Below are 25,552 nucleotides of genomic sequence, written 5' to 3'. Positions count from 1 at the left end.
CAAATATTGTATTAAAAAAACTATTAATAACTTTTTGGGATACTGAAAAGGTGAACATATCGACCCGTTTATTTTTTTTCACAGAAAAACATGTTCAACATGTTACTAAAACAAACATTCCCGATTTTTCCTTGTATCTTCGAGTCGTATAAGAAAAACATAACATACTTATATAACATGTCTGAGGAACATGAAGAGCACTTGTACGATATTGAATATAGGGGGAATAATATAAGAGTATCTATGGTTGTCTGAGAGAGATTTTCAGTTCTTCATTCATGATTTGTTTTCTACTATGTGAGTGCTACAATCCCAGGACTCCCACTCGGATAACTCTGCCTGTGGAATAAAATATCTTTGGGAACCCCACTCTGCCCAAATTGGAGAATTTTTATTTTTATTTGGACGTTGGGCCTAGTTGGAGATCGATTACAATGATTAGTCGTTAAAAAGCCCGAAAGATTCTACATAAAAGCCCAATAGTAAGTGGAAAAATATCTCATGCTAAAGTGGCTCAAGGATAGAAAGCCTTCTTCATTTCTGAATTTTATTCCTATAATATTATAACAACAAAGATCCAAATGCCATCAATAATTTAAGAAGAAAGTAAAATAAACTAAGCCACAAACAGAATCTAAAAAGATGTGCAGAAAAAAACAAATCAATCACTTAGAAGTCAGTAAATAACAAAACATACAGTTGGGTGCGCTCAAAAGCCAAGGGTATATGCCATCAGCTTGTCATGTTTTTAACCCATTTATTGCTATACTCAACGCCTTTCAGACGCCACAGATTCAGCAGAGAAGAGGTACTTGACTCGAGAAAGCACTGAATCATGAGATGGATCATAAGGATGATCCTTCGAGGGTATCTCCAAAATTGCTGGAACTGGTTTATTATAGCTGTCAACTAGGAACCTTATCATGTTTGCAACCTGTTATGGAAGTCAAGGTTAATTCTTTCCACAATAGTCCCCCTGCAGACCATAGTGATACACAACAGATGGAACACCCAACTCTGAGAATGAACTTACATATTGGCTGATTAAAATAATAGCAATATCCTCCTTTGCGGTAAACTCTTTGAATGCATCTTCAATTGCTTTCACAGTTGTTTCTGAGAAAAGAGACATTCCATAGCAATGAAAATTAGAAAACTAATGAAACTCAGTTTGAAAATAAATATGCATAATAGCTGTACAAGTTTCTCATACAATATGAATAAACTTAGCTTTTCGATTTCAGAGAAAAATATTATATTGCTCAGACATCTTCCTTGAAAGGAAAGACGTAAATTATGTATTTGTTGTAATACAGGACAGTTTTATCTTTCATGACCTAAACAATCACTATTGCTAAAAAAGTTGCAATAATTTTATGTGTTCTACAATCAAGGCTAACAACCAACATCTAAAGTTTTGATTGTAGAATCTGAATCGAGAGATTCAGTAACTTGCATAATAACATGATTGTGATTAAGCTCACAAGTCACAATGTACTTTTACCATAATTGTTACTCAGTATATGATATTCTGCTTGAATATCACATAACAAAATAGAAAAACTAACTTTCTGGGCTATAGGATGGCTACATCATTCTTACTAGCCAACAAATATAACAGGACCAACATCACATGCCCAGTGTGGATGAAAGATCAAACCAATCTTCCAGGTGAAAATGGATGGACTGGGTAATCAAACCAACCTTCCATGTGAAAATGGATGGACCGGGTAATATCATTTGTTTGGATTTTAGAAGTAATTACTAGTGATACTAATTTGTTCCTCCTCAAGCAAGCACGTGATTAGTTGGGAAACAGAACTTTAACAAAACAATTCTACATAGCAATTTAAAATTAACTTTTTCAGTATAAGTTCAATAATCTATTGACCTAGAAGTTCAAATATTTCATCATGGAAAGGATCATAAAACATACTTGAATCAACGATAAGATAGTTTGTCTTTCTCCGCAAGTCAACATTGCCAACTCCAGCCAGCAAAAATCCAGTTACAGTGTCCTACAGAAATCAGAAGCATATTGAAGATAGATACTACCATAACTAACACAAGACTGGAACAGAAAACAACCCAAGTATACCAAACAAAAAAAAGGAAAAAAAAAAAAAATACATGAACAGAAGCACAATTATATCATGTAAAGCCTTTATATTTATAGAATTATGAAATTTTTTCAGGAATTGCAACAGCTAATCTGGGAACCTTAGTATTTAGAGTTTCTTGAGCAGGCTTAACAAAGATAGGCAGAGCAGTAATGAAACTTCTAAGGAAAGACAAGCATCTATGTATTGGAAAATACTGTGGGTCCTTCACATTCATACTTTAAACTCACTAATTTCTTGTATAACCTTCCTGAGTAGGGATCACAGAGGAAGGTAGCTTATTTCTATTGCATATGCATAAAGGCAGGCCTATCTACTAAATAAAAGCGCATGAAACATGGTTTCACATTTCAATATCACTATGGTGACGTTGCTTGCCAAATGAAATTCTAAATGCTTATGGGCAGGAAACAGATAGTTAGAACTATTTTTCATCATCAACTTATAGAAAAACTACATCATCCATACCTCATCAGCAATCATAGCAATAAGCGACGAGTTGTTGGTGGGAATTTGAGCTCTGCCAGCCATTTAGATTAAAGCTATTCAACTGCAACAACAAGAAACAACAATGATTACAAAATATACAATCTTACATTTACATTAAACCAGGTTGTCTAAGATAAAAGCTACAGTGCCTATTTTATAATTTTAGTGTCTCTGTTATTAAAATACAAATGAATACATAGATTTTCTTCAGACTGATATATTTCCTCCCTACTTTATGCAATAAGTATACAAAAATAAAAAGTTACAGCATTGATCTACCAGAAAACGAATTTTTGTTGGTAGAAGAATGCCTAAATTCCTGATTACTGTACCATCAAAATATTCACAAAATCGTTTAACTCCAGGATTTGATTGGTGATAAGATGTTGGAATTGGTCAATTGGGAAGAAATCAAAATTACATCTTTCGGTTATTTATCATTTTTATTATTATTATTATTTTTATTTTTTTTGTTAAACGAGCCTAATGCAACAACTTTAACCCATGTTAGTTGTTTTTCTATTCTTCTGGAAAGCAAAACAACACAAAATGCGAACTTTCAAAAGTTAAATTTTCATTTACTTCTAGTTTTCTCAGTAACCAAACATAGGGAAAATATTGGCGATGAGCCACCAAGACTTTCATACCAACCAAGCATAAAGTCGCTGTGCCAGAATTATATTGTAAACATATGAAAAGGGAAAAAGCATTTTGTGCCTGCAAATTAATTATTTGAGACCAATAATAATAATAATAATATTTATTTGATTATTGGGAGAGCCAAATTATTATCATTACCGAGTTGGGTCATCTAAATCCAGTTCTTAAATAACCAGAAAACTTATTTCCTTTTGTGAAAAAACAAATCTTCCGGTGAAATCAAACTAGAATTATGAATGAAATTAGAAAAAAAAAAATCAGTGCAAATTACGATACGTAATAAGTAAAAGTAAACAAGGTTAATATCTAAAAATCGAAAATTTAAACCTGCAGTGTAGTGCGCTCAGTGCTTCAGGGCTCAAGCTTTGGATCCGCACAGAGAGAGAAGAGGAGAGGAAGCTGACGACGACCGGGCTAAAGATGAATAATGACGACCCGAAGGAGTTCTGGTTGGCGGTTCGGATTGGTCTTGCTGAGTGAATCAACCCGAGTTTAAAACCCAAACAGATGCAGCTTAAAGCCCATAAACCCAATATTTATCCTAATTCAGAATATAAGGTCCAAAATGGGCATTTTCAATTTTAAAGTGTCGGTTACATTTTTTTTTTAATTTTTAATTTTTTTTTTAATGGATGGAGAAAAAGAATTTAAAAAGTTTATTCAATTTAGAAAATTATCAAAATAAAATTCAGTTTTAATTTTAAAAATTTTATTGGATTTTTATATGCAATCTATAAAATTCTATAACAATTTATTAAATTTTTTAAAATTTATAATTTATTTTAAATTTATTAAATTCTAAATTGAATATATCCATTTAGACAAGTATTTTCTAGCTTTTATATCTTGGTTTTGGTGAATTTAGACTCCCCCTTTTTTTTGTTGTTTTCTTTGCCTGTATTTTGAAGAAAATAATTATGTCTACATGAAAAGTTGTTACTACAAATAGAAAATAATAATTTCAAATTAATGTAGGTTAGTTTGGGAAGATATATAAATGTATAACTACTTTACTATTATATATTCCCAATCAAGCAAATCCCCTCCCATAATATCCAAACTTGTCGTCCCTAAAACAAAAATAAAATTATTCAGTACAAGGCATTGAAGAAGCAGATTGCTTGGCAAAATGTTAGGTGATAAAACACACACAGCATATAAAGTTAACGTGTTATATATTAGAAGTGACGTTTGTTTTACAATTTTATGATTCAAACAAGAAATTAAAGAATTTAATAGCATATGCAGATGCTTATAATTATGTGTTTTTTTTTTTTTTTTCTTGTAAAGGGAAGCACATGAGTTTTGTCACATAGTCACCGCTACTTTTTGGTTGTTTCCTTCCCCATTTAGGTTTGCACATCTTGAAATTCAATGCTAAAAAAAAAAAAAAAAAATGGCATTGGAACTTGGAAATTGAAAGAAATCTTCTAATTAGAAACATTGTCCTAAGGCCTTTTAGCACTCCATTTTATATTTTCCATTTTGGTTAACCATATTCATATCAAATATGTAATTTTTTTTTTATTACATTAATCATCTATATGTTACAATTATATGATTAAAAAAAAAAAAGAATTCATATAAAAAAAAAAGGAACTAGGACTATCATTTTAGCTTCACCAGAATCACCATTTACACATTTCATTAAATATGAAATGCTGCCTTGGTGTTTGTTTGAATAGAAAATCCAAAATTTTCCCAAGATTTTGTTAGATCTAGGAAATATGTATTCCAAACACCTAGGTAAGAAAAAATTCATATGAAAAAATGGAATTAGGAGTAACACCCCGTCCCAAATCACACCGGAATCCGTGCACGTTGACCGAGGTTGACCGTTGACCGAGCGGGTCAAAAGTTGACTTTTTGTCCTAGTTGGAATTTCTAGTTGACCAGGGTACCGTGGCGAAGTGCATGATGCCCCGAGTTCGTAGACTAGTAGCATGTTGAAAACGGAGCTACGGTTTGAAAGTTATGGGCAAAACAAATTGAGGTGCAAACAGTCCAAAAGGTACCGGAAGTTAACTTTTTCTTGTTGTGTAATTTTGTTTTGACTCTTGTATGGTTGTAAAGTACTCGTCGATACGAGTTCATAGACTAGCGGCACGCTTAAATAGGACATTTGGTTAAAAAGTTATGGACGTTTGAAGTTCGCCGGATACCGTAATATTTTATTATATCTGGCTTAAGTGCACAGTAATGCCACATGTCATCACCTGATTGGTCCACATGGATAAACAGTGTCACCACGGTGACTTTTATTTGACAAAAATCTCGGGGAAGAGAGAGAAAGAGAGAGAGAGAGAGAGAAACCGACCGGCCGCCGGAATCTTCAAATTTTCCGGCTGATTCTCATTACACGTGCCGGCTAGACGGAAGCCTCTCCCCATTTCCGGCCAAACCCCAAAATCTCACTGCCGTTGGTCGCCGGACGTGCCCGGATCGAGGCGGCGAAGTTCGGCGGCCATTTTTCCCTCCACCGCCGTTTGCCCTGTTTCCGGCCATTTTCAGGCCACACACGGTAGCCACCCCTCACCACCTCCTCAAGTCTGGCCTACCCACCAAATTTCATGGCCACCGGACCTCCGACGGGCCGGGATCGGAGCGTTTTCCGGCAAGGGGTCGAAAATCTTCAAACCCCGATTTCTCCTTCGTCCGGCCTCCGTTTGCCTCACCGCCGGTCCTGTTGGAATCCTCTCCCCTCGATCTACAAAACCGCCAAAAATCTCAGCCAACGGCCACCGCACACGCCTCCGCCGGCGACGGTTGCCGGTGACCGCGGCGGCTCGCCGGAAGTTACTGTTCCGGCGAGTACCCAGTCGCACCGCCGGTCCTTGTCCACTGTTTTCAACCTCCTGAATCCAAATCCGGTATCCTTTTCCGCCAATTCGCGATGGTTTTGGGAGAATTGCGGAGTCGAATCCTGAAAGTTTTCCGGCGAGATTCCGGCCACCTCGGGTCTGATCACCCGAAAGTAAGACCGAATCTGTGATCCTCATCACTCAAGTTTCAATTCGGTATATAACTCGTAACTTTTAGTTGTCATTTGTGTTCGCTCCCCGGGTACCCATTTGGAAATTATCCGAATAAAATATTAATATATTTGGTTGGTATACTGTGGATGTTTTAGGTGTGCGTACGAGTAGTGGAGTTGATCCTGCGGAGGATCTTAGCTGATTTACGCGCTTAAGGTGAGTGACCTACCTTTAAAAATATTTTGGGCAATTAATTATGTTTAATTGGTATTTAAATTATGCTCATGTGGTACAATTTAATTATGATTTTAGTGTGATTTAAATTATTTATTATGCATAAGCAAAGTATATTTCAGTAATAATCGTACGTGGTTTTAAGTATTATTTTTTCGGACGTAATTGGGTTAAATATTTTATGAAAATATTTGTTTAAATTGGTGGTTTAATTTTATAAATTATGCCCGCGGTAATTTAATTGTTGAACCTCGTATTACGAGAAAATTATGGTTTTATTTGTTATCGATGTTTTCGTACCGGTTTGTTAAATAAAAATATGTGGGATGGTAAGTGTGAAATTTTGGTATATTTTCCACGGTAATTTTGGAAAACGGTACAGTTGGTTTAATAATTATTTTAGACGCATTCATACAGTATTGGTATTCTGGTATATGTATATGTGGTTCAGCGCGCAAGTATTATTATTTCTCCCATGAGTTGCCATTGGACCGTGGGCAGGCAAGTTTGTTATTGGCCACAGCCGCCCCCCTTCTTGGCCGGGATGATGGTTTCAACAGCGGTACTGTCGGGACGCCGAAGTGCCGTTTGCAAGTTTCTCTCTTTAATCTCCCCGCCAGTCGGTGCTCAGGACGTTGGGTATCGGAAGGCATCACCGGTATATGGTGTGGTACGTCAAGTGTAATTTTTTCAGATAAAGTTCCAAACCCCAAAAGTGTTCAAATTTATTTATTATGATTTACTACATTTTAATTATATATATTGGGGTATTTATTTATTTATTGTTTATCAAATGGTTTGATCCCTTGGTTTTTGGGAAGTACGAATATCGGGTTTTGTGAAATTGTTTTAAAAAGGAAACATTTCCAACGGAGTGATTAGTGAGAGTTTTGAGAGAAAATTATTATTTCCAACTGTTATTATTATTTATTTATTAATTGTTGGTATTAATTCAATTCCCTATTTGTTACTATTATTATAAAAGTGTTCAGTAGTTAGGGTCACTCATTGAGATGATTAGCATCTCACGTTTTTAAGTTCCGTTCCCTTAGGTGCAAGGGGTGATAGACGTTCTTCCGGGGCGAACCAGTTCTCTGCCGCTATCGTGTTTCGAGAAGTACTTTTGTACTCATTCCTTTCAGCTGTATTATTTCTTTCATCTTTGTTGTATTTCTGTTGAATAGCACTTCATAGAACTCTGTATACTATTTAGACACTTATGTTTTATTTATGCACTGGTTTACCGTTATTGTTGTGAAGTGCTGCAAATTTGTGGAATCAATTTGTAGTTTTGCGGGAGGAATAAGGGGATGAGTATAGAAGTATGTTTTCAGTACAGATAATTTTTGGTAAGTCCTACCCTTAGGGGAGGTGCTGTCGGATTTTCTGTTGGAAGGTTCGGTGGTATTTATCTGGGATCAGAGCTTATCTATAGTTCCGAAAAAAGAATTCTGGGCAGGTCCTGACACTAGGACTATCATTTTAGCTTCACCAGAATCAACACTCACACATTTCATTAAATATGAAATGCTGCCTTGGTGTTTGTTTGAATAGAAAATCCAAATTTTTCCTAAGATTTTGTTAGATCTTAAGAAAAGTTATAAGATCATTAACAGGAGAGGCGAAAACAAAAAACAAAAGAACTTTCCAAGTAATTTCTCATGGTCCCTAGCCAAGCAGGCCTTTCACTTTCAGCCCAGTTTCTCGGAATCTTCTCCTCCAAGCATGTGCTAAGGCCCATCCCATGACGGCATTTTCTCAAATACTAAAAGCTTCCAAAACTTACTCATTCCAAAAGTTGAGAAACAATGGCATTATTTTCGTACTAAAAACACATATTATATATTATATATTATATATTATTATTTTTCCAAATTTATTAATGGTTTGAGTATAAAAATGAATGTGTTTTTAAAAGGCAACAATAGTCACATATAATACTTCTACCCACCTACAAAAATATACAAAATATTACATTTGTATATATAATAATAACTTGTATTTTAAAGACACAATAGAAGCAAGAACCTTGCACTCAATATTATACTTTTAAAACCCTTTTTAAAAATACTGAATTTTTGTCTATAATCTTGCAACATGAATCATGGTGAAATGAGCCCAAACTCTCATTAATCATGCATTCAAGTTTGAATGTATAACCTTTTTTTCAATATTGTAAAATTAAGATGAATTCTCATATAGAACTAATCATATTAATATGATAAGTATATTCTCATATTTTATGCTTGAAAAATGTTAAAGAATAAAGATCACATTTAAAATAATAATAATAATAATAAAAGATCTCAAATTTTTAAGTTCACAAATCTTTTAACAAATAACACAATAAATTAATCAGTCATTTTAATGTATAAATATTTATTTTGCAATCATGTATTAAGATGTGGCAATCTACAATTCATTCGAGAAAAAAAAAATTTAAAAGTTAAAATTTAGAATTTGTAGCATATTTCTTTATGAATTGTAATGATATTTCAGGCGAAATATATACATATGCGTACGTTATTTTTCTTCAAATTTTCAAAATTGGAGATTAATGTCAAGGTTTGATCTTGAATCTTGATCCTCTTATTCTATGTATTTATATCAAATCAAGTTGGAATGGTGGATATACGAAGATAGAAATGTTGAAGTATTTTTCTTCAGCTGTAGGTTGTTGTACCTTTCGCCATTAAATGAACCTCTATTCCTTTACAAGAGTCTTTTATTTTTCAAAGCTTTTCGAGATATTACTGATCATATAAAAGAAAAAAACAACGGTAATATTTTTTTCTTTAAAGATTTTGACTATAGAGAGAAAAGAAAATTAAAGCAAAAGACTAATAAAAAATTTTCCATTAAAATCAACACCCTTATGGGAGGGATTTGATTAATTAACCCACATGGTACAAACACAGAACAGCACAAAATCTAAGCACTGTGCTCGGGAAATCAACCAATCACTTTCTCTCTCTCTCTCACTGTGTGTCCCGCAATTAATTAAATCACAGAAATAATGAAACAAAACGAAACGAAACGAAACGAAACGAGTGGCCTTGTTTGTTTTTCACTTTCTCTAGTTCTATATATAGGACGTGCATTACAGGCTCAGAAACCATCCCCATTCTTCTCCTCTCTGAAAACAATTTCATCTCCTCACATTCTCTTCTTCTTGGCTTCTGAAGCTTCAAAGCTCCTTGCTTTACGCTCTACAGGTGAAATTCCCAACTGGGTTTCGCGGTTTTTTTTTTTTTTTTCCTTTTTCTTCAAATACCATCTTATCAATCCTCTGTTACTGTGGTTCCAATATTCGTTTTTTTAGTATGTTAATTTCTTTTTAGGGTTCGAATTTTGGTGGGTTTGTTATAAACTGTTTGTTGTAATGGCTTTCTGGGTCACATTATAGATCCCCTGCTTAATTTCTACGTTTTTTAAATAGATGTCTGTTATGTTTTCTTCATAACCATATTACTCTATATGCTTATTAAGCTAATTTTTTACATGATACTGTTAGTTTGGTTTTTCTGCTGAATTGCACGCTGTAAAGACACTAGGATGGGTGTTTTGTTTATAAGAAATCTTCAACTTGTAATTGTACTATTTTTTCTTTTAAAAAAATGCGTGATTACATTTGACTCTGTCATAGGTTGTTCACTTTTCACGTTTCTTTTCAGCTTTCATGTATGTTACACTTTGTTCTCCTATTAATTTATGAATAATTACATCTTTGTGCTGCTATGTGGAGTTATACTTCTCCTTTTGAAGTACAGGAAATAGTTTAAATTACTTTCTTATTTTATTTTATTTTTTTTATATTAGAAATGTTGGTTTCAAATGTCCATAGTTTTTCAATTTCAATGCTTCAAATTTTCATAGAGGATGTAAGTTTCAATTGGATGGTTTGGATTGTGGTATAAGTAGAATTGTCGTTATTAAGTAAGTGATTCTGTCAATTAGCGTATCTAATGAGCCTTTTGGGGAATTTATTTCCCTGTTTTCTTTGAGGAATTGTCACTATTTGCATGATTTATTTGTTAAGATTCTTTCCTTTTAATATGGCTGTCTTTCATCGGAATTGCCCAACTGCGTTAACTTAGGAGTAGTAGTTTTCAGTGCGCATAAAGTAAAATTATGAAAGTTTCACCGTTTTATGCTTGCAAAAGATTTCTTGCTTTTCTGATTATTTAATATGTCGTAGCATGGGAAGTACTGGTGGAACTGACTACGGTGCATACACCTATGAGAACCTTGAGAGAGAACCTTACTGGCCATCAGAAAAGCTCCGTATTTCCATTACTGGTGCAGGTGGCTTTATTGCCTCCCATATTGCCCGGCGTTTGAAGAGTGAGGGCCATTACATTATTGCTTCTGATTGGAAGAAGAATGAGCACATGACCGAAGATATGTTTTGCCATGAATTCCATCTTGTTGACCTCAGGGTGATGGATAATTGCTTGAAAGTTACTAAAGATGTTGACCATGTCTTCAACCTTGCTGCTGATATGGGTGGGATGGGCTTCATTCAGTCCAACCACTCTGTCATCATGTATAACAATACAATGATCAGCTTCAACATGCTTGAAGCTGCTAGGATCAGCGGTGTTAAAAGGTTTGAAGTCTTTAACCAAGTATTTTCTGCCCTTGAGTTGAAAGCTATTAGAATATTTTTCTTTTTTATCAGTTGCTAACATATGCTGTAAAAATGGAACTTTAGGCCCAGGATATCTGTTTCAGAAGATATGCTTGAATTTTGATTTTACAGTTTCATATATTGGAGTGTTCCTGCAGGTTTTTCTATGCCTCCAGTGCTTGTATTTACCCAGAGTTTAAGCAGCTGGAAACTAATGTGAGCTTGAAGGAGTCCGATGCCTGGCCTGCTGAGGTTTGTCTCTCATAATGGTCATATGTTTGAATCCATTTATACGTGAATTCTTAGTTGTGGATGTATCTAACGAGTTTAATTTGTCTGAATGGTATAGCCTCAAGATGCTTATGGCTTAGAGAAGCTTGCAACAGAGGAATTATGCAAGCACTATACTAAAGATTTTGGAATTGAGTGTCGTGTTGGAAGGTTCCATAACATTTATGGTCCTTTTGGAACATGGAAGGGTAAGCTCTTGATTGAAGATATTGCATCAGTGTTTGCAAAATATTATAATGTTTCAGTCTAAATTTGGATGTCATGTTTGTCATTTAGGTGGCAGAGAGAAAGCTCCTGCTGCTTTTTGCAGAAAGGCTATAACCTCCACTGATAAGTTTGAGATGTGGGGTGATGGACTTCAGACCCGGTCCTTTACCTTCATTGATGAATGTGTAGAAGGTGTCCTTCGGTAAGCACTTGCTACTTTTTATTTTTCCATTTTGTAATACATTTCTTTTAAAGGTTATGTAGTATGAAATTCGACTGAAATGAATTTGTTGCATCCTGTTGTTTTACTATTCTTCTATGTTCTCAGTTAAAGCAATGTAGATTTTGGAGTTGAAAAGCTTATATATTAATGTAATTTCTTTGGAACACTTGTTTGTCTTTCTCGAAGGAGAGATTAGTAATAGTTGTACTTAATGTGTTCCATGCCATCAGTATGGAAAAATAAAGTTGTCATGATATAGACAAGATTAACTTGGTCCATTATGTTAACTTTCATTTAGCATACCTATTTTGCATTTCACTTGAAAACCATTGAAATATCCCTGGAATTTGGAATATTTGTCCTTATTCTGAATTTATTTCTGTGTTGTTCTCATGGATTCATTATTTTGGAATCATCTTTCATGTGTTTAGGGTGACAAAGTCCGACTTCCGTGAACCTGTCAACATTGGAAGTGATGAGATGGTTAGCATGAATGAAATGGCTGAAATTGTTCTTAGCTTTGACGACAAGAAGCTTCCCATCCACCACATTCCAGGCCCAGAAGGTGTACGTGGTCGTAACTCAGACAACACACTCATCAAAGAGAAACTTGGTTGGGCACCTACCATGAGATTGAAGGTAACTGATTTTCCTTTTCCGATCACGTTCCAAATTCCTGGTTGCTTCAAGCGACAGAATTTGACAGTGAAGACTTAAAATGTGCCTTTTGGTAGTCACTAACCCTGCCTTGGGTTTATCGCTACACATTCATAGATAATTTCAATTCAAATCCTTTTTTCCATTTCAGGATGGGCTGAGAATTACATACTTCTGGATCAAGGAGCAGATTGAGAAAGAGAAAGCACAAGGTATCGACCTGTCAATTTATGGGTCATCTAAGGTGGTGGGAACCCAAGCCCCAGTTCAACTTGGCTCACTGCGTGCTGCTGATGGCAAAGAATGAAGTGGTTGGTTCAAGTGGTTGCTTTTGAAATATCCAAATATAGTGATATTGAGTTATAAAAGTGCGTTTCTGAGAAGGAACTTATGGTTATGGACAATAAATAGATTAAGCAGCTGCTTTTTTGGTGTCCTGTTTGTTGTAATATGTTAAATGTGTAATGAGGGAAGCTTTTATGCCCCCACTGTTTTTAGTCCTGCTTGTTGCTGCCCTAGGATGCTCGACAGCATTCTTGTACCCTTTAAGTCATATTTTCTTTCCTCTCGAAAAGCACTGTTCAAATTGTTGAATTATCCATTTCCCTTGTCTCGTTGTCAACATGAAGAATAATATACCAAAAAAAGACAAAAAAAAAAAAAAAAAAAAAAAAGCAAGTCTGAATAAGGGTTCAGTTGAATAGAATTGAACCTGTTATTATCCTATTTGGATAGATGCGAACTCTAGCTGAGCTACTGTGATAAATAGCCATACCACTTGATCAACTACTGCTGGCCCATAGATAGTGACTTCATTTGTTATTGACTTTGAGACTTTTTGAATTCGGATTATGGGATACTCTTCACCATTTGTCAGTTCCTTTCGCTTGAAACCACCTGCTAATAAAAACTAAAGCAATTCTCTAACGTTACAATGAATGTTCTTCTTCTCCTAGGATATGATACAAAGGCCACGTGTAACATTTATCAACTCTTTTTGGGTATTTCTTCATATGTGCTTCCTGATCTTCCACATAATCGGACTGGTGGACACCTCATGTTTGTGTCTCTAAGTCGTTAGGGAGAAGCTCAAAACAGTATTGTGAAAAGCATGTGTTACGACTTGATGGATGTTTGCTAGTTGACGATTTGACATTATATGAAGATGTTGAAATAGGATAGTTACGGTGATGTGGGGGATGAGAGTGGACAAGCTTGGGGTTTTGGGCAGTGGATTAAGTGGTTCAAATTTGCACAAGAATAACGTGGCTAAGCTTGTAAGGGGTTAACCAAGAAAACAAGGGGATCTCCATGCTGTTACGTGGAGAGGCAAGAATTGTAAACAAGTGCTTGGTTTTGAGAGTGACTTTACGCAATTTGGCCAGAGAAGAAAGATTATATGCATTTAGCTTTACAGATGGGACAGAATTGGCATGTGTTTGTCTTTAATATAATGCTAAATTGCGTTTTGGCAACTCAAATCACTGACAACTGATATGTTAAGCAGTGATGTTGAATATCTGCAACCGAACAGAAGATTCTGGAGACCAGCCGCATCAGCATCTTGCTACTTTCTTCAAACTATATATATATATATATATATATTTGATAATAACACTTTTTATAAAATGACCACCTCCATCACAGAAAATTAAATTTTAAGTTTTTATCTCCCACTTGAATTTTTTAAATTCAAAAAATATGAAATGCAAGAGTAAAAAAAAAAAAAGAGAAAAACTAATGCACTGAAAGCGAACCGTATCAACCTTTCATTTTTGTTTCTAAAATGTGCGTATCAAAAGCTTGTGTCGAATTATATCATATCTAAATTACTAATCCAGCCTCCCAAAGGGGCTCATACTATTTAAGTACTGTATGAAACATAGAGTAAAAGACTATGAAGGAATGAGCCGGTACAATGTGATCGCTGTAATCCTCTTCAAGTTAAAATGTTATGATGGACGAATAAACATTGAAACCCAGAGAGAGATTCTGCGCAGAAAACGAAGCACATAATGTGCCTCTGAGCCTAACATGCAGGGTATCAGCTTCCAAGCTGCTCTGCAAATTTCCATGTTTCTCTCCCTTACTGATCAAGATCATGAAAAACAGGATTTGCTTCTAGCTGCTCCGCAAATTTTCCAAGAATCTCCTTCACAATACTAGCAAATTCATCCCTTTCTAGTTCGGTAGCACTCTTATTGTTCTGCACATCAGCAAAGACAGCATCATATAGAAGAACCACTGCCTCATTGGCTTCAGATGGCGGTAAGCCCAACTCTATCCCATTTTTCTCAAGAAAGCTCCTCGTTAATTCTGCAACGCCTGAACTAACATTTCCAGAATGCTTTTCCTTGAATATCTTCTCCACCACTTTGCCCAATTGCACCTCATCAGCCAAAAGCTGCAGTTTTGTCCAGTGTATTAGAATTTTGTCAAACAGAATTACCATAAAATAAATACAGGCCTTTGTCAGATTTGGTTAAATCAAGTTTCTATTAAGCAAACGTTGAAAATGACGTTCCACTAGGACCACGAAACACCAAATGTTAAGCAACTTCCACGCATTTCCACAGGGAAAATGAGATATCTAGGTTGTTTATTTTTCATTTCTAAACTTTTACTATGAGAAAAAAGTATTTTAACAGTACTAATAACTCTTTGACTGTTACAAAATTCCCATGGTATTCCAGTATGACTACATATGTTCCTCTTTAAAACTATCGTGCATTCAGTTTCCTTTTGGAATTCTAATTCTAAAATTTCTTACTGAACATGCATCCATTTTCATTTCTTACTTTTAAAGTCAAAGGAACTAAAGAAAATATTGGAAACATGAACTACCTTTCTGAGCTTGGAACCATTGATGATTTTGATGTTCTGGATGAACACAAAATTCTTTTCAGCTAGGACCTCTGATAGTTCTTGCAATATTTGCTGAAGTAATTGCGCAAACTGTCCTTGGCCCAATTCTTCTTTCCCATCAGCCCCATGTTTCTTCAAGATATCGTTTAGCAGAGGAAAATCTGATAAATTACACATCATGAATTAATTACAGAACATAAATCATTTTTTTAAGTACAGAACATAAAATCAAATATATTAGATTCCCAACTTCACAATTAGCTAGAGAATCAAACATTTGACACTGTTATATCTAGGAACCAAATGTTTATACCAGGGAACACACACCGTATCCCCAACTCAAAAGAACCCACATTTCAAAAAATACACCTTCTGCCAACCTTCTTTATTATTGCCTTCTAAAACCTGGCATACCAAATAGAAAATAAAAATTTCACAGAGATGGTACCATCACCTCAACCCTGTATAGGAGTGTTTTTGAATTCACAAATTCATGTATCATTCTACAAAGAAAGTTAGCCTAACAGTTAAACCCATAACACTCTTGAGGCCCAAATAGCTACATATGACTATTCTAGGAGATAGAATGCATTCAACTAATCAAATTGTTAATGGCAGTAAGATTGAAACACAAAATTCCAATAAGTAAAAAAAATATTCCCTTTGTCATAAAAAGAATGAATGAAAACGCACCTGAAATGGGAGGAACACCCATCTCAATACCCATACGAAGAAGAGCATTCCGTATCTCACTCTTGCAGATCTTTCCCTTATCTTCAGCATCTAAGTCAGTGAAAAGATCCTCCGCTAACATAGCAAAATCATCTTCGTCGTCGAAAAACAGCCTAAGAGTCTTTCCATCCAAGATTGATACAACAAGAGGATCATCTGATCATCAATAAACACACATGTATTATTTTCAATTAATCACTTAAATCCTAGCTTTCATAGATCCTATATCACATAAAGAAATTTTATTACACTCACCATGGCGATTTCTTTCATTTCATCATTTTCTTACCAACCAACCAAACAAAGCATAGAGTCTCATCAAAATTTCTTTGAAGATATAAAGCACCACATAAAACAAATTCACATATAAAAACTTACAAACACATGAATGACATACTGATATACATATGTGAGCGCAATGTGTGCATATTACCTTTTAATTGATCGGCGATGGCGGTGATGTAGAGGTTGATCGTATCGGAAGCCTGCTCGGGATCGAGTTGCGATGATCGGAAAACGGCGTCGTCGAGAATGTTGATACGTCGGAGTGCGGAGGACTTGAGGTTTTGAGGGAGGGAGAGACCGAAGTGAGAAGACGAAACTCTGGAGTCAGCGATTTCGAGAACCCGAGCTCCGGTTAGGGCAACGTCAGACGCCGGCGAAGGCAACGAGCAATCAATGGCTCGGAGGTGGGACCCATCCAGGACCGTTAAAGCTCCGTCGGACATTTTCAGTTTCAGACAGACGGAGATGGACAGAGAGTTGGAAGAAGTTGACTTGGAATTTTGGTGGTCTCGTAACCGCTCTGCTTGCTTTTATATGTTGGATGTCTTAAATAAAATATCAATCGGCTTTTTGTTGCTACTTGCTACTACCTTCTTGTTTTTTTCTTTTTTTTAATTTTCGAAAATACAATTACATTTTTAATTTTTTAAATAGAAATTCAAACTTACAAATTTTAGGACCTAATTTGATAAATTTTTTAATTAGTACATTAAAACCATCTAAAATCTAAGCTAATAAACTACAATCCTTCTCTTTTTTTCACCATTTTTTACATCTAGAAACAATAAAGAAAAAAAAAACAATAAAAGAACAATAATTTATAAAATGTCAATATCAAGAATGTGAAAGATATTGGTTATGTATTAGAATATTTTAAAAAAATAAAAATAAAAAAGGCATAAAACTTTTGACTCGTTAGGGGGTAGGGGGGAAATTTCGTGAATATTTGGGTTTAGAGGACCAAAGTAATTGGGTTGATGAAGACGGGTTAGACCAGCCACCTGCTTGAGGGGCCAAATGTTGTGTAATAATAAGTGAATTTTTCCATTGGGACGCGGTTTTCGACTATTGATTTTCTCTTATCACTCACCATCTCTTTTCATTCTTTTTAAATTTATTTATTTATTTATTCTTTCTACAAATTCTTAATCGAATATTTTTTCTTATTGACAACAATTATTTCTCCTTTTGGGGCTTTTCAATCTCTTTCCACAAATTTGCAAAAGCAACACGTGAAAGACGGGGCAGCCTTAGAATTGAATGTATGGTAAGGTATGCATATGTATTACCCTAATTGATAATCATTGAATTGAATTGAAAAAAGAAATGGTTTTTGAAAAAAAAAAAAAAAAAAACTCAATTACAATGATATTGTATTTGAAATTTAGAGCCAGAGGGAAGCCGATTAAATTCAGTTATTTTGTATTTTCATGATAATTGTCACATTAGTATGCAAGTCTTATAAAATAATTGTTATACATTCAATTAATAAGTAGCACAACATCATAGTCAATTATTATTTTTAGAAGTGAAAATATCATTTAATTGATGAACAATAATATTACCACTATTCAAAGTTGTCCATATGTTATAAAGCAAGCTCAAGTGACCAACATGCCATGTAAGTTAGTTGAATATATATATATATATATATATATAAAAGTTTGATGATAATTAATTGTTACAAAGTTTGGTGCAGATTTTAGAAAACAGTAGATCTTAAAAACAATCCAAGATTTAGGATGCCTTTTTTTTTTTGGTTCAAATTAGAAGTAAGAACTCAAAAAAAGAAAAAAAGAAAAAAAGAAAAAAGAAATCAAACTACCATTTGAATTTCACGTATGGACCCCCTTGATGCAGTAGAAGAATAGTCTTCAACATCATAAACGGTATTAGTCTTTGAATTCTCAAAAGTAGCATTGGTATTGTTTGAGAATTGACCTTCCTCCACAAACCAAAAACCTTCCTCTCCATGTATTGCCCTGTCTCCGATCGCCAATTCATCTCTTTCCAACCTAAGTGGAACTACCAACCTAATCAACAAACAAATGATGCTAGTCATCACAACGTTTAGGCATATCACAAACACAATGCCTCCTAGTTGGATCCCCATTTGTTTAAATCCAGCACTAATTCTACCCGTTTGAAGTCCATAAGCTAGGCCAATATACTTGTCCCAATCGGGCACCATGTAAAACAGGCGACATAGCTTTGGCACCGCAAAGAAGCCAGTGAGAATTCCGCCCAAGGCTCCGGCAAGGGCGTGCGTGTGGAGCACCGCCATGGGGTCGTCGATGTCCCTCAACAGCTTAACCTTTTTGTGGAGCACCATCATTGTGTACCATGGAATGCTTCCCGATAATAGCCCCATCAGGATTGATGCCCAACCTTGCACAACTCCTGCCCAAATTGTTTATTTTGGACAGCACATATTTGAATTTTAATGTTGTCTCAATGATATCATGTGCTTTAACTTATAATAAGGTATTTAAATAAATAGAGGGGTCATTTTGGTAAATGAATGTATACCTGCGGCGGGAGTGATGCAAACCAAGCCCGTGATCATGCCCTGTACGGAACCAATCACAGAGGGCTTCCCAATGAAGAAAGTGTCAAGGATGACCCACGTGATCAAGCTCGTTGAAGCGCAAACGTGCGTGTTAAGTACGGCCAGTGATGCATCCACACTTGCCACGTATGGATCTCCACCGTTGAATCCCGTCCACCCCATCCAAAGCAGGCCTGCGCCTGCAAGCATCAGAATGATGTTATTTGGCGGAAAGCTCTCTCTGTCTTTGTCTGTTCTTGGTCCCACCTGAACATATATATCCCATCAAAAATTACCTCCGATCCATCTCAACTTTACATGTCCAACGTCCCAAACCATAGTTTACAAACTAAATTATCAAATAAAATGTTCATTTCTCACTATTTTAATCAAGAAAGGATGAAGATCTTCTGTTCCATTTTTCTATATGATCAATGATAAAATCTTATATCATTTAAAAAATAAATGAAATTATATTATTCGTCAAACAGATAAAATGGGACACAGAGGATGAAACCTGAGGTTGCTATATGGTTCATTGGAACATTTTCCCTCACATGTTTTCAAAAAGGAATGTTTAAAATATATAAAAGCAAAGAAAAAATGGGTTACCCAATAAGCAGCAGTGAAACCAGCAACACCAGAAGAGAGATGAATAACATAACCACCGGAATAATCAATAACACCAAGCTTTGACAACCAACCATCCGGACACCATATACTAAATGCAGTCACAGTATACGACAAGGTCAGCCACAGCGGCACAAACAGTATCCACGCACGAAAATTCATTCTCCCCAGCAGACCACCCGCTATTAGAATCAACGTTAACCCTGCAAACACCCCTTGAAAGAAAACCATCGTAGCCGTCGGAAAGAGCCCCAGAAAAGCCTGACCCAGAAGATACTTCTCGTCCAACGCCACAGCAGGCTTGCCCAAGAAGAAAACCGCTTTCTCTCCGAAGGACATGCGGTAACCCCAACCGACCCAACATACCATAACGGCTGCAAAAGCGTAGAAAGCCATGAACGCAGAGTTGACCGCCCATTTCTTCTTCACCATGCTTCCGTAGATGATGACCAGACCCGGAATGCTCTGGATTCCGACGAGGGTAGCGGCTGTGAGTTGCCATGCGTTGTCGGCTTTGTTCATCCATTCGGGGCTCGCTTCGTCGGGTTTAAGGTTTGCCGGGAACTCCATATTTTTGAAGGCCGGGTAGTATTAGAGAGGGGTAAGGTTTGAGCTTTAAAAAGAGATTGTTTTGAGGGTAGTTTCCAGTTTGGCTAATTTTAGAACCAAAAACCATATCTATGACTGCTGCTACTATATATTACTGTTTTTTATTTTTTGAAAGAACTTTCTTTTACATATTTCTTCGTTTTAGCTATTTTAAGAAACAGACCAGCCATGCAAAACCATCTCTCTGAAAATTGCAAAATTCTAAAATGAGGACAATGGAAAATCGACACATGGTTAATTTGTACATAATTGTTGTAGTTGTACCAGTATATCTTAGTCTGTGTCCTGTTAAACGTTGGAACATGTCCTAAATGCCAATATATATTCCTAAACTTCGCTTTGTATGGTCCGTCCAATTTTGTAGGCATATATAATAAGAGCCTTTTGAACCAAACTGAGACTTGTCTTAGCTCAATTCACCACCAAAAACAAAAAAAAATAAAAAAAATGAAACTGGCCTTTCCTCATTTTAAGTGGACCGTAACCAAAAAATAAAAATCAAGTAGACCAATGTTGGGCTTGCTTCCAGGCCCAGATTTTGAGCCCAAGAAGTGTCGCTTTCTATCTATTTTTTTTAAATCTTGAGCGACCACCGTCCGCTCACTTATTTTATTTATTTATGTGACATCATATCATTTGAAATGAAATTAAGTTAATGAAATAGGCGACCTATAAATCGTCTTAAGAATTACAGATACATACAAATTATATATATATATATATATATCAATATAAGATTATGAATGGTTTGATGGATTTTGCAATTTTATAAATATATATATATCGTTCATGATGCGGGTTCATGAGACAATGATCATGTGCGCATATATATATATAATAGTGATGCTTCTAATCATAATGAAGAATGAAAATTTTTATCTGATATTTATCAAGTCAAAAAGATCTAGCTAAGACCCTGTGTTGATAATAAATTGGGGATATGGAAGAAATTATGAAGCACTAAAACAATGTGTATATATATACATATATATCATGTTGGTTTTCTCTTTTGAAAATTTTATAAAATAGAAAATTATGAGGTTCAATCTTTGATGGTCATGATTTTCTAAGATTTACACCCGCATAAGCGTTGAAATATTGGACGGACGAATTTTACCGGCAAGCCCCTGGGCTTTTAGCAATGGTAATTGGTTTCAGCTAAATTTGCATATGTTTTGGTTAGCATAATATGAAATGAGCCACCAGAGAATTCGTATTAAATTCTAGATAAAAACAAAATTCTTCTATATTTTTGGGAAGGAAAACGACCCAGTTTTCCATTCAACACATGACTCGGTTTTCCATTCATCACATGTGCACATCATACATGTGTACGTGTGTGTATATATATATATATATATATAGGAAGCTACTATATGGTCCGTTCGCATGCGGATCTGCATTAAAATTGATATTTTTTTAAAAAAATATTGAAATATTGGACGGACGAATTTTACCGGCAAGCCCCTGGGCTTTTAGCAATGGTAATTGGTTTCAGCTAAATTTGCATATGTTTTGGTTAGCATAATATGAAATGAGCCACCAGAGAATTCGTATTAAATTCTAGATAAAAACAAAATTCTTCTATATTTTTGGGAAGGAAAACGACCCAGTTTTCCATTCAACACATGACTCGGTTTTCCATTCATCACATGTGCACATCATACATGTGTACGTGTGTGTATATATATATATATATATAGGAAGCTACTATATGGTCCGTTCGCATGCGGATCTGCATTAAAATTGATATTTTTTTAAAAAAACAGCAAAGTTGATTTTAAAAAGTATCAATTTTGATGCAGATTCGCATGCGAACGGACCATATCGTAACATTTCTATATATATATACATGCCGTTTTAATTTTTTTAAATATAATTTCTTTTTTCTATTGGGCACCTATTTATATAGCAATTAATAAAAATTATTATTTATCCAATTAATTTTTTTTAATTTTAAATCATTAATTGATAGTATTTTCAACACTTTAACATGTCATTATATTTTCAATATAATATTATACATATATATATATATATGTATATAGCAATAAACATTACTCATGTATCTATCATAAATATAGATGTACATATTATTTTATTATTTTAAATAACATTATTGGCGATTTAATTACTTAAACTACATATGATTAATTCGTTGGTCTTTAATTTTATTTTATTCTTAAAAAAATATGACCATATACATAACCAAATTGATGAAGACAATTGATACTAGGTGGAATAAGTACAACAGGATTTACCAATTCAACCGTGTGCCTCTACTGATTAATAATGAAATCTCCAAGAATCAGACACCTTGTGAGAAGGGAGCATAATGAATTGAATAGAACATGCCGTGGCTTTCAAAGAATCACACACCATTCACATTTTATGGAAGACTATTGACAATTTTTCTTGTTAATAGTTTTTATTTTTATTTTTTATTCAAATTAAATATTAAGGCGGTTACATATTTGCTTTTGATACCAAAATAAATTACAATTTTTTTAAAAAAAAAAATTAAAACAAATGCAAAATAGATTATCATTTTATTTGTATACATATATATATATATATATATTAACAAAGACAATTGTGATTGATTTATATATATATATATATATATATATGAAAACTATTATTACGAGAGAAATTATTTAACACATGGAAATGTAAAAAAATAGTTATTTGTAATTATTAAATTGTATAAATTATGTAAATTTAATAGTTATCGTCCATAATATAATTGGTAACTTCACTTACAATAGCAAATTTATATATATATATATATAAAATGCAAAAATAAAGGAATAGTACCCGTAGACTCGAGACCATCAATGCGGAAAAAATCAGAACCCCAAAAAAAAATAAAAAAAAATGAAGAAGAAGAATTCAACGTCAATAATACTAGTCTACATTCCCTGTAAAAGACTTTCGAGTTTTGAATCCAAAATTCAGAAAGTTCGCTCACGTAAATTTTTATATCATACGTTTGACTATTAAGGAGAAACTAAAACAAAAATGCGTGACCTTTTAAGGTCATTTTCCATTTCCACTAAAGAAACGGACGACTAGTCTAGTAATTACATATCAACACCAGCATATATATATATATATATATACATACATGTGAAGCTAGCTTTGGCTTTGCATTATATATATTGCTTTCCAGGCCATTCCCAGATTGAGATATCCTCTCAGTCCTCTTGTACATATAGTAGCGTGGATTTGTAAATACAAAACAAATGGCAGATGTTTTAAGTGAAGAACAGATTGCGGAGTTTCAGGAAGCTTTCTGTCTCTTTGACAGAGATGGAGATGGTAAGTTTCCTTCTTTATTTATTTAACCACTTTCTCTCTGGTTTTTCTAACCATTATCATCGCTTGCAATAATCTGGAATTAATATACATGACATGTTTAGATATCGATTAGTCTAGTATAATATATAGAAATTAAGCCAAATCAAACTGCGACTTAAAGTAAATCGATCCCACTTTCATTCATCAATATCTTAAAAGTTATACATATGCCAAATATGTAAACCATATATGCAAGGTTGAGGCTCGGTAATTGTTCTGTTTCTGTATATATTTATATTCAAAAATTTGTCTCAATAAATTAAGAGAAAATTAAAACCCTGCAAGATGATCTTAGCTTGATTAATTCTTTTTAAGTTCTGCAATTCGTTTGGAATTTGATTAATGTCGGTGTCCGTATAAGTTTGACTAATTCATTAAAGTCGTATGCAAGACATTTTTTTGTAGCTTGATTAATGGTGTAATTGACGAATTTAAAAATTAATTGTAGGGTGCATAACTATTGACGAATTGGCAACTGCCATTAAGTCATTGGACCAAAATCCCACCGAAGAAGAATTGAAAAACATGATCAGCGAAGTTGATGCTGATGGCAACGGAACCATAGAGTTTGGGGAGTTTCTGAATCTAATGGCCAGGAAAATGAAGGTATCTATGTATATATTATATTCATATTAATTAATTCCAAAATTATTTTGTCTTTATTTTCGGCTAAAATATTAATTATGAGTGATTTTGATTTTGGATATATATTATATAGGAAAATGAAGCTGAAGAGGAATTGAAAGAAGCTTTTAGGGTGTTTGACAAGGACCAAGATGGTTACATTTCACCTAATGAGGTTGAATTTTTCATCCCCTATCATTCTAGTACTTAATTTGTCCTTACTAACAATCTATAAAAACCTTAAAAGACGGGCTTGTTGTGACAAATTAATTAAGAATCTCGAAACTTCTTATTGATTAATTAAAGCTTGTATCCAAAATATATATATATATATATATATAACAATAATAATTAAAGCTAGCTGCAAAAGAATATGAAGTAAAAAACAGAAATAAAGACGGGAAACAAAATGAAAAGTCCCTATTAATTTTCAATCTTATATATTCTTTTCGCTGAGAATTTTTCAATCTTATATATATTGGTTTCAAGGATTTTTGTAGGAGCGATGTTCAGTACCTTTGCAATATAGTATAGGGTATACAAATATATATATATTACTGTGCAGTGGCTAATTCTCCTATATATTTTGCCCCCACCAAATGAGTTTTTCACCGCGAAATTGGTGGTGAAATAGTAAAAAGCAGTGTCTCTACTAATTTTTACTGGCACTTAATTGTACATAATTTATGTTCTCATTCCCTGCTATTGGGTGCAGCTGAGACACGTAATGATAAATCTTGGAGAGAGACTAACAGATGAAGAGGTAGATCAAATGATCAGAGAAGCTGATTTGGATGGTGATGGTTTGGTCAATTATGAGGAATTTGTGAGAATGATGTTAGCCGTTTGATCTACCTAAACATTTCTTTTAATCTATATATATTGGCCTATGTTTATGAAGTCTGTTCGTGTTGGTCAATGGTCATCACTCCTGTAATTTTTGTTTTACTTTTTATTTTTTATTTTTTAGGGGTCTATCTACTCCAAGTCATAGAATTGCATTGTGGAGTAATGAAATAGTTGAAGCCTAGTCCATTACCTTAATATATAAATAAAGATAAAATACTTTAATATATATATTTTGAATTTCTTGGTGATTGAAAAGGAAATCTCCCATCGCGGGTCGATTGCTTATTCTCGGTGTTGATTGCTTATTCTTCTCTCAAGTCTCAACACTTATTCCAAAACTGAATGGAGTTTATTCAAGTATTCATTAGTTTCAATTGATATTGAGAAGAAAAAAAATAAGTAAATAAGACTTTCAAATCAATTAATTATACAAAAGCATTTTTGGATGGTCAGTGCCTTAAAAATATTGTGTTACCCCCATTGATAAATAAATATAAAAAAAATAAATGCACTTATGTCAAATTTATTTTTATATATAGAAAAACTATTGCTATTTATGAGAAT

The 25,552-nt window shown here is 34.2% G+C and overlaps 6 protein-coding genes across 7 annotated transcripts; 2 read left to right on the top strand and 4 right to left on the bottom strand.

Moving 5' to 3' along the window:
- Positions 1-499: 499 nt before the first annotated feature.
- Positions 500-3,747, bottom strand: LOC107412166 (V-type proton ATPase subunit F). 2 transcript variants are annotated; one of them, XM_016019873.4, is made up of 5 exons: positions 3,597-3,747; positions 2,589-2,670; positions 1,937-2,018; positions 1,034-1,116; positions 500-934 (listed from the first exon to the last, which is right to left on the bottom strand). In XM_016019873.4, the coding sequence occupies exons 2-5, from the start codon at positions 2,649-2,651 to the stop codon at positions 770-772; spliced, it is 393 nt and encodes a 130-aa protein (XP_015875359.1). In that variant the 5' UTR covers positions 2,652-2,670; positions 3,597-3,747; the 3' UTR covers positions 500-769. The 2 variants fall into 2 exon arrangements, with proteins under 2 accessions (XP_015875359.1, XP_015875360.1); XM_016019874.4 differs by having other exon boundaries at positions 3,601-3,673.
- Positions 3,748-9,533: 5,786 nt separating this feature from the next.
- Positions 9,534-13,085, top strand: LOC107412204 (GDP-mannose 3,5-epimerase 2). The gene is made up of 7 exons (XM_016019918.4): positions 9,534-9,693; positions 10,677-11,087; positions 11,267-11,360; positions 11,458-11,587; positions 11,676-11,808; positions 12,261-12,468; positions 12,638-13,085. Exons 2-7 carry the CDS (start codon positions 10,678-10,680, stop codon positions 12,791-12,793), a joined length of 1,131 nt encoding a protein of 376 aa, XP_015875404.2. The 5' UTR covers positions 9,534-9,693; position 10,677; the 3' UTR covers positions 12,794-13,085.
- A 1,147-nt stretch (positions 13,086-14,232) lies between these two features.
- Positions 14,233-16,919, bottom strand: LOC107412205 (uncharacterized). Its single transcript, XM_016019919.4, has 4 exons — positions 16,517-16,919; positions 16,045-16,239; positions 15,331-15,512; positions 14,233-14,890 (listed from the first exon to the last, which is right to left on the bottom strand). The coding sequence occupies exons 1-4, from the start codon at positions 16,809-16,811 to the stop codon at positions 14,573-14,575; spliced, it is 990 nt and encodes a 329-aa protein (XP_015875405.2). The 5' UTR covers positions 16,812-16,919; the 3' UTR covers positions 14,233-14,572.
- A 1,151-nt stretch (positions 16,920-18,070) lies between these two features.
- Positions 18,071-18,766, bottom strand: LOC125421147 (ammonium transporter 2 member 4-like). The gene has a single exon (XM_048469076.2). The coding sequence runs from the start codon at positions 18,737-18,739 to the stop codon at positions 18,185-18,187; it is 555 nt and encodes a 184-aa protein (XP_048325033.2). The 5' UTR covers positions 18,740-18,766; the 3' UTR covers positions 18,071-18,184.
- Positions 18,767-18,856: 90 nt separating this feature from the next.
- LOC107412126 (ammonium transporter 2 member 4) lies at positions 18,857-20,288 on the bottom strand. Its single transcript, XM_025070887.3, has 2 exons — positions 19,529-20,288; positions 18,857-19,183 (listed from the first exon to the last, which is right to left on the bottom strand). The coding sequence occupies exons 1-2, from the start codon at positions 20,114-20,116 to the stop codon at positions 18,857-18,859; spliced, it is 915 nt and encodes a 304-aa protein (XP_024926655.3). The 5' UTR covers positions 20,117-20,288.
- A 2,999-nt stretch (positions 20,289-23,287) lies between these two features.
- Positions 23,288-25,216, top strand: LOC107412193 (calmodulin-like protein 11). The gene is made up of 4 exons (XM_016019910.4): positions 23,288-23,476; positions 23,964-24,121; positions 24,234-24,314; positions 24,855-25,216. Exons 1-4 carry the CDS (start codon positions 23,401-23,403, stop codon positions 24,987-24,989), a joined length of 450 nt encoding a protein of 149 aa, XP_015875396.1. The 5' UTR covers positions 23,288-23,400; the 3' UTR covers positions 24,990-25,216.
- The last annotated feature ends 336 nt before the right edge of the window (positions 25,217-25,552 follow it).

Source organism: Ziziphus jujuba, chromosome 10 (genome assembly GCF_031755915.1).
Source record: "Ziziphus jujuba cultivar Dongzao chromosome 10, ASM3175591v1".
Lineage (NCBI taxonomy): Eukaryota > Viridiplantae > Streptophyta > Magnoliopsida > Rosales > Rhamnaceae > Ziziphus > Ziziphus jujuba.
This window is presented reverse-complemented; position numbering and strand designations above follow the sequence as displayed.

Coding starts and splice junctions, on each gene's coding strand:
- LOC107412204 (XM_016019918.4), top strand. CDS start 10,678: ATGGGAAGTACTGGTGGAACTGACTACGGTGCATACACCTATGAGAAC. Junction 11,088..11,266: donor AGGATCAGCGGTGTTAAAAG/GTTTGAAGTCTT, acceptor GTGTTCCTGCAG/GTTTTTCTATGCCTCCAGTG. Junction 11,809..12,260: donor TGTGTAGAAGGTGTCCTTCG/GTAAGCACTTGC, acceptor TCATGTGTTTAG/GGTGACAAAGTCCGACTTCC.
- LOC107412126 (XM_025070887.3), bottom strand. CDS start 20,116: ATGGAGTTCCCGGCAAACCTTAAACCCGACGAAGCGAGCCCCGAATGG. Junction 19,184..19,528: donor GTTTCACTGCTGCTTATTGG/GTAACCCATTTT, acceptor ATATATGTTCAG/GTGGGACCAAGAACAGACAA.
- LOC125421147 (XM_048469076.2), bottom strand. CDS start 18,739: ATGGGGCTATTATCGGGAAGCATTCCATGGTACACAATGATGGTGCTC.
- LOC107412205 (XM_016019919.4), bottom strand. CDS start 16,811: ATGTCCGACGGAGCTTTAACGGTCCTGGATGGGTCCCACCTCCGAGCC. Junction 15,513..16,044: donor GGGTGTTCCTCCCATTTCAG/GTGCGTTTTCAT, acceptor GTAATTTATCAG/ATTTTCCTCTGCTAAACGAT. Junction 14,891..15,330: donor ATGGTTCCAAGCTCAGAAAG/GTAGTTCATGTT, acceptor ACAAAACTGCAG/CTTTTGGCTGATGAGGTGCA.
- LOC107412193 (XM_016019910.4), top strand. CDS start 23,401: ATGGCAGATGTTTTAAGTGAAGAACAGATTGCGGAGTTTCAGGAAGCT. Junction 23,477..23,963: donor CTTTGACAGAGATGGAGATG/GTAAGTTTCCTT, acceptor AATTAATTGTAG/GGTGCATAACTATTGACGAA. Junction 24,122..24,233: donor TAATGGCCAGGAAAATGAAG/GTATCTATGTAT, acceptor TATATTATATAG/GAAAATGAAGCTGAAGAGGA.
- LOC107412166 (XM_016019873.4), bottom strand. CDS start 2,651: ATGGCTGGCAGAGCTCAAATTCCCACCAACAACTCGTCGCTTATTGCT. Junction 2,019..2,588: donor TTGCTATGATTGCTGATGAG/GTATGGATGATG, acceptor TGATTTCTGTAG/GACACTGTAACTGGATTTTT. Junction 1,117..1,936: donor CTATCTTATCGTTGATTCAA/GTATGTTTTATG, acceptor CTCTTTTCTCAG/AAACAACTGTGAAAGCAATT.